The 7,351-nt window shown below is 35.9% G+C and overlaps 2 protein-coding genes across 3 annotated transcripts; one reads left to right on the top strand and one right to left on the bottom strand.

Annotated features, from left to right (window-relative positions):
- Positions 1–4,481, top strand: LOC129293249 (uncharacterized). Of its 2 annotated transcripts, XM_054931105.1 has the most exons (7): positions 1–490; positions 1,450–1,572; positions 1,815–2,009; positions 2,120–2,201; positions 3,066–3,130; positions 3,247–3,488; positions 4,015–4,481. In XM_054931105.1, exons 1-7 carry the CDS (start codon positions 200–202, stop codon positions 4,118–4,120), a joined length of 1,104 nt encoding a protein of 367 aa, XP_054787080.1. In that variant the 5' UTR covers positions 1–199; the 3' UTR covers positions 4,121–4,481. The 2 variants fall into 2 exon arrangements, with proteins under 2 accessions (XP_054787080.1, XP_054787083.1); XM_054931108.1 differs by lacking the exon at positions 4,015–4,481 and having other exon boundaries at positions 3,247–3,824.
- An 80-nt stretch (positions 4,482–4,561) lies between these two features.
- LOC129293248 (protein trichome birefringence-like 19) lies at positions 4,562–7,086 on the bottom strand. The gene is made up of 2 exons (XM_054931104.1): positions 6,561–7,086; positions 4,562–5,508 (listed from the first exon to the last, which is right to left on the bottom strand). Exons 1-2 carry the CDS (start codon positions 7,032–7,034, stop codon positions 4,711–4,713), a joined length of 1,272 nt encoding a protein of 423 aa, XP_054787079.1. The 5' UTR covers positions 7,035–7,086; the 3' UTR covers positions 4,562–4,710.
- Positions 7,087–7,351: the final 265 nt, after the last annotated feature.

Below are 7,351 nucleotides of genomic sequence, written 5' to 3'. Positions count from 1 at the left end.
CAAGAGTACTGCACCTGGTGTCTGTAAGTTTGTATTATACCTAATCCTCTCATGATGATAATCAATAGAGTTCATATGACGTTCAAGAAGAAATTAGTTGAAGATTAAGCATATCATCTTTCAACAACCTTGAAAACCTTTCGTTTTGGAACATTTCATCCTTTGTCTTGAATAACTCACAAGTCTACGCGACTTATCCATGGCTGGTTTACTGGCATGGGCGGCTGACGTCGTCGGAGGTGGCGGCATCGACAGCGACGGAGGCGATGCGTTGAGTCGGATTCCGGTTCTGTTCTCACCGGAGCAGCAAAGGTACGTTTGGGAATTGGACCAGAAGGCAGCATCTCTTGCCCGTTTGATCCAGGATCTACGGCAGAGGTTGCCTCCTCCTGACATTTCTCAAAGCCTCCCTCACCTACACGCTCACACCCTCGCTTCCAATGCTGCTCTTGCCCTCCAATTGAATGCCCACTCGACAACGCGTGAACAAGTTCGTCTGAAATTCATTTGCATTTTGTAATGTATATGTTTACTTCGTTGCGAATAACGGATTTTTTTTTCCATCTTTTTGGAGTTCGAGTTCGATTATGATTCATTGGGAAACGAGTTACATTTTGTCTTTTTTATATATACATATAATTTTTAACATTTCCGAGACTTCTATTGAATCTTGATTTTATTCTTATGTAATAGCGGTTTTTTTTTGCACCAATCGTACTGTATAGTTAATCTTATTTGATGTGGGCAATTGGTGTGATGTATCTCTTTAAATTTTTGTTTGATTTGGTTCCCATTCTATAAGTTATTTCAGATTTATAAACTAGATCTCGTTTTCAAGATTTGGCTCTTGTTGGACAGACGTTTATTTTGTAATATGATTTTTGCCTTACTTTTATTTTCAAGTCTACTCAGATAAATGTAGATTTAATGATGTATTATTGTTATAATTGTTTTAATTTTATTGCACATAACTTTAATCGTGCAGTTTCATGCGAGAATTACTGTTGTCTGGACATGACCATTGGTTCTAGACTAGGATTGTTGGGGAATCGACAGATTTCTATTTTGTAATTGTAAACATAACATAGCTATTAAGATTTGTGATTGATAATTTATTTGGCATGTGGACGGCTTGGTGATCATTATGATTATAATTCTTTGAATTCTTGTCATCTGTGTTGCATTTGACATCTATGAATCAGTAGAGAAGATCAACACTTTCTATTTTCAGTCTGTATTACAATTTATTAAAAGGAAAAAGACAAAATCATCATCTTTTATGGATAGATGCCACAATTTTTAATGATGTAAAAATTTTGTTCCACTTGGAGAGAGAGGGAGAGAGTTTATTGCTAAGATTGCTTGTGAATTATTGGTAGGAAGTTTGACAAAGTTTCTTGTGAGTGACTAGTAGTTCGACTTTCTCATTAGCATTTGGCAATGCGACAGGCGCAATTAAGAGAGGCAACACTGCAGGAAGAAAATGCTGATTTTGAGAGAGCAATATCAAATTGTGAGAGTAAAATACAAGAAAAAATGCAAGAGGCAGATTCACTACAGAGGAAGTTAGAGGTGAGAATTGCAATTTTAGTTTATCTATACAAGCTTCTTTCTCAAAGACTCTATTGTTGTCTATATTGGTGGCATCATTTATTTCCTAAGATTGGATGGAAACCTGAATTACCTTGTTAAGAAGCGATGTGCTAGATGTGCATTAATGCTTTACAAACAAGTTCGTACTTCATGCACAAGGCTAAGTATATTTGGGTTTGATATTTTTTTTCCCCTCTCTTTCTTTTTTCCCTGTGCTGCAGGAAATGGATGAAACTGAGAAGAAGCTGAAAGCTGAGCTTGATAATTTAAAACGTCAAAATTCAGTAGATACTGATCAATCTGTGAGATCTCATGGATGGAAGGAAGAATCCAACACAAAGCCTGAAGCTGGACCAGATACAGATGCATCAGATTCTGCTATACTAAACAAGTTAGAAGAGAAGAACAAAGAACTGGTCTGTTATGGTTTTAATCATTAGTTGTTTTTTTTTTTCAGTTCATTTCCATTATATTATTATTAATATGGAGTCATAACTGTTAACAAATAGTTGTATAATTCTTTCAGAGTTTGATGGAAGAAATTGTACAAAAATTGGAGAAAAAATGGGCTGAAATGCAGGAAAGTGCTCTTAAGCACCCTTCCCCTGGTATATCCGTTTCCCCCCTGCATTGATCATTCATCAATTTATTTATTTATTTATTTTTTGGGGATGTCTAAAGCATAGACTACTTTTCTAGAAAGCGGGACATTTTCCAACTGAGCTCATGCTAACTTAGGCATCTTTATGTTGCCTCAAATTGTAGGGAATTAAAATAATTATTATCCAAAATATGCTCTTCTACATTTCTTTTTTGCCTTAACAATCCTTCTTCAATGTGTTGTTTGTAGATTGTTTGGATAACACATGCAGTCGCTGTTGCACACTAGAGATGACTGTATTTACGTTTTGTTATTCAGCTACATATTTATTTTAGTGCTTTCATTATTTTAAGTGGCATATATTTTCTTATACTTTTGTGTATGGCTCCCATTGGATCCTTTTCATATTCTGTTTGTACGTTGTCCTTGAAATGGTATAAAGTGGTCTTAGGTATATATAATTTTGGAAACAGAAATACTTGATTCAAAGTAGGACCTGACTTGAGAGTCACATGAATCTTTTAAGGACAAGTGGACTTCTAATTGTTCTAATCAATTCTACTTGTATGCATGTCCTCTTTTGGCTGTCATTTTGTTATGAAAAAGCTTGAAAAATTATAGGATTGGGTGCTTTCTTCTAAGATGGATGATTGCCAATATTTTTTGTATGCTTGGATATGGATGCTCTTAATATTGTACATATGTACTGCATTTGCTATAATTTCATTCTATCTATTGGCCTATTTACCAGAAACAACTTGAAGTTAATTTTTAACTATAACTTGTTTCTTGTAAGTTATAAATAAGCCTGGAGGTAGTGGTTTGCATAATGCGTATTGGCATTAATCAGTTCCCTCCCTTTAATATGTAGCTCAAAGAGAGAAGACATTGGATAAACAGCTTCACAGTCTAATTGAGCAACTAGCGGCAAAGCAGGTTCCTTTTCACGCTTCATTCTCTGTAAACAATTCACTATTTGTATATTATAGAACTGTTATATTGAATCTCTGCATATATGAGTTTAATAATCTGTCTTCCTATCTTGCTGTTAGACACAAGCTGAGGGCCTACTTAGCGAAATTCATCTTAAAGAGATGGAGCTGGAAAGACTGAATGGGCAATGGCGAAGAATGGAAAGCAATATTACTGAGGCCAATACGACTAGAAATCGTTTTGTTAGAAGCTCATCTGACAAGGGACATGCTCCGTTTGATTATGATGGTGATGGTCATCAAAAGCTTCCTTACCATTCTGGTGGCAGAAATGAAAGCCAACAGAAGATAATGTTGCTCAGGTCGGCGTTTGTGCTCTACATTTTAGCTTTACACGTAATTGTATTTATCAAAATATCATTTTGACTCACAGTGAGTAATTAACTATACATATACAAATTCTTAGAATAGAAGCTAAGAGTACCATTCTTTGTACTGTACATGATCATACCTTGAGTTGCGGTAGTGAGATGCTTCTGTTGCTATACTATTATGTTGTTCGTGGAACACTGGCTTATGAGAAATGTAAGTACTGGAACATGAAGAGGAAGCTAATCGAGTGATTAATATTGCTCATGACTTACTAAAGCTTCGCAATATTATTTTCCATATTTATTTAGTGTTTGGAAACTGCTGAATTGGTTTCTCCTTGATCTATGGGGACCTTAGGGTGTGTGTATTGTTCTTATTTGTTTGCACGTATTGAACACCTTCTGTCAGTGTATCATAGCCGTGTTGTTGTTTGATATGATCTAAAATAGCGTTTTAAAGTTGAAAGTTCCTATTATAGCTGAAACTTAGTAATGTAGTGTCTTCCTCTCTACCTAGGATTTGTCTTACCCTAAAGAATGGGCAGGAAGCATCTTTTTTGCGTGACCTGATGAGCGAGGTTGTCATTGGGGCACCCTGCCGTGGCTCATCGTTCCATTGCTAAATATCTAAGCATGGTATCAGAAATTCCTAGTCTGATAAATATCAACTGATGCCACTGCTGTCCTTTAGATGATTGTGATCTGGAGTAGATGTGTAATGTAGCACAATGGACACTGTGGTTCTGCTTGGAAGGGTGATAGAGAAGGGAAAGGAAAGGAAAGGTTTCAATTGATGTATCTTGCCTTATTTGAGAGTTTGGTATAAGGAGGGCAGGAGAATGAAGGATTTCAGGCTGGCTTTTTAATTTTCTTTTTTAAAAATTTTCTTCTTTTATATTTTTTAGTTTTCTTAATCTAGGAGAAAAGTACTGAAAATTACCATTTTACCTTCCTGTCCCTTTCCATTTTCTATGGATGTTTTCTCTTCCCTTCTCCCGGCTTCCTAAAGCCAGATGAAAATGAGGTGCTGGCAGGGGTATATGAGATAGATACAACTGATCACATAGGATACAGTATGGTATATTTTATGGCATTTATGTTCCAAAATCCACAATGAAGAACAGAGACAACTATCCCTCCCATTAAGCCTAAAACTAGTAGATAAAACAGAATATATTTCACATTTTAGACTTTAATGTTCCAAAAAAAATCTCTACAGCATTGAACTAGGGGATTTCTGACTTTCCACTCTCATCATATAGAGCAAAAACTCATTCCACGTGTCAACAGGGCCAGGCAGGCACCAGTGAACACAGTCATTAACAGTCAAATTCTTATCCTTTGAACGTCCATACTTATTAGGATGCCCATCAGGTCTCTGCAGCATTAGCTCAGTTGTGTCCATCAACCAAAACCTCAAACCCTTCTTTCTCCCTTCTCTCTCTGCTGCTCTAAACTCTACCACCTGACTCAAATACATTTCTTGAACAAACCACTGTAGCTTTGCCTCGCCCTCCTTAAACGGCGCTGTCCTTGGACAACTCCCTCCCGTGTTCCACTCGCCATTCTCGAAGTGAGAGGGTGAAAATGTCCTCAAAATTGTCACCCCCTTGTACCCTTCAAGGTTCAGAAGAGTCCTAAAAGCTGTTCGGAATGCCATTTTGTAGCCGTAGTAGCTTGTTAAGTCTGTTATGTTGTTCATATTGCAGCTGGTGCATCCAACTATTTGACCTTTTTCATAGTACAGTGTTGGACGAAAGAACCAGTGGCCAGCTGAGATGATCACATAGTCGAAATTTTTTATTTGAGTGGTCCAAGCTTCATCTGGCTGATCTAAATGCAGGTTCATGAGGCTGTTGTAAGAATGAATGGTGTTTTCAGCATCTCTTGTCGTCACCAGATATGGGGCCCAGAGAGCTGTGAGAGTGAAATTGTATTTAGCATATAAGTGTCTTCTGAAATATCTTGTGTCTGATGTTTGCGTCAGAGAAATATCCTTAGGGTGCGACACCTGAAAGAATAAAATATATGTTTTAGGATTGATATTTGTGCTTGCTTGGGCAAGATGATAAGTTTCAAATGGCAGGCTGAAAAAGTGCTGGTTTTTTTTTTAAATTAAAAAATTTATTTTATTTAATTTTTAAAATTTAAACTTTTGTAATTTGTGTTCATGGAAAAATAGGAAAAAAATTTTGTAATTGTATTTTGATAATTCTGAAAAAATATTTTCATTTATATCATTAAACTTTCATTAGTATTAACTCTGTCAATTACGACCCTGAATTTAGTGGGAAATTAAAGCATAGTTTTTTTTGGGGGGGGGGGGAACACCTAAACTATACAATTAAATTGTACATGTTATCTAACCTCACATTTCTGTGTGCCATTTCCAACAATCTAAAAAAGTAAAATGTACATTTTGAAAGATGGGGAGGGGCATCCGATAATGATAAATGATGATAAACCAGGTTATCAGTAGACTTGGTCAAACTAAGTACTGTATTTCTTTAATCCACTTCTACTTTGGGAAACAGGTTTCCACAAGCAAGATTGAAATAAGTAAAAAGTAAAAACCACAACAAACAATAAATAAACTGCTGATTTTTTTTGGAGACAAAGGGCAAGATTGGGAATTAAGACACTTTTGGTGCACGGAAAAATATTTTATAAAAAATAAGAAATATATTTAGAAAAATAGGACATGTGCATTTTTTTTTAAATACTTTATCACCTATCAAGTATTGCACAAGAGTTGTGATGAAAAAAGGGAAAGAGAATTCACATAAAGAGGGAAAGAGAAATTTTACTTCCCTTCATTACCAATGTCAATATTAAACCTAAAATTTATAATAAATTATAATTTTCAAAAGTTATAAATAGGGAAAAAAACTCATTTTCAGATTTTGGGGAATTTTCTTCTCCAAAATTCCTCTTTTGCGGACCAACTTCTCCCAAAGTTAAAATTCAAATCTAATTTCTCAGCTCTTATTGTCAATACTAAATCCAAATCCTCTTAATCGGAACATAACAATAATCTCTAATTAATTTGAGAATTAGACTTACACGACCTAAGAGGCATAACAGAGACTCCATCTGGTTTCTCCCCACTGAGTCTCCAACAAAAGCCATAGATTTTCCTCTGACAAGCTTCAAGAACAGGGCTGCATTAAACAATGGAAGCTCGCACTCATCAGGCCTCCATCTCCACTTGAGATACTCTCTGTCAGGTCTCCCAGACTTGATGCAGTTTTGCTGATCTATTATTGAATGGCAGCTGCGATCATCGTAGTATGGCCCTCTTGGATTCGGAACCCATTTGCCAGAAAACACATCGCATCTCTTCATCATCATGTCACTGCTCTTTTTCATCTCAGGAGAAGATGAGGACGACGGCTGGTTATTATGTGAGTTTCTGAAGAAAGGAAGAGGGATCAGCATCAGGAACAGAAAGAATGGCATCAGAAGAACTTTCTTGAGAGTGGTTCTTGAAGATGTCAGCTGAACATGGTGAAGTACTTCGTTGGCACAGAGCTTCATGGCTGGAATTGATGTAAACTTTATCAGGAGCCCCTGGTGAGTTTGTATGTGGTGTATAATATATATATATATATATATATGGTTTCATGTGTATTTAGGACAAGAAGTTTTCAATTATAACTAGGAGACAAGAATGGCCTAGTTGTGGGAATATAAATTAAAAAAGAGAAAAAGGCTGCTTGTGTAAAAACAAAGGGTTGAAGCTTGCAGATGAATTTTGTCAAGATATTAAAAGAGAGCTCCTTTTTTTTAAAAAAAAAAGAAATTAATTTAGTTTCGATTTTCGAGTAGTATTAAATTAAAAATTGAAAATATTG

This window comes from Prosopis cineraria, unplaced genomic scaffold (assembly GCF_029017545.1).
Source record: "Prosopis cineraria cultivar Desert tree isolate PC_DT_omini unplaced genomic scaffold, ASM2901754v1 PC14, whole genome shotgun sequence".
In the NCBI taxonomy this organism is placed as follows: Eukaryota; Viridiplantae; Streptophyta; class Magnoliopsida; order Fabales; family Fabaceae; genus Prosopis; species Prosopis cineraria.
This window is presented reverse-complemented; position numbering and strand designations above follow the sequence as displayed.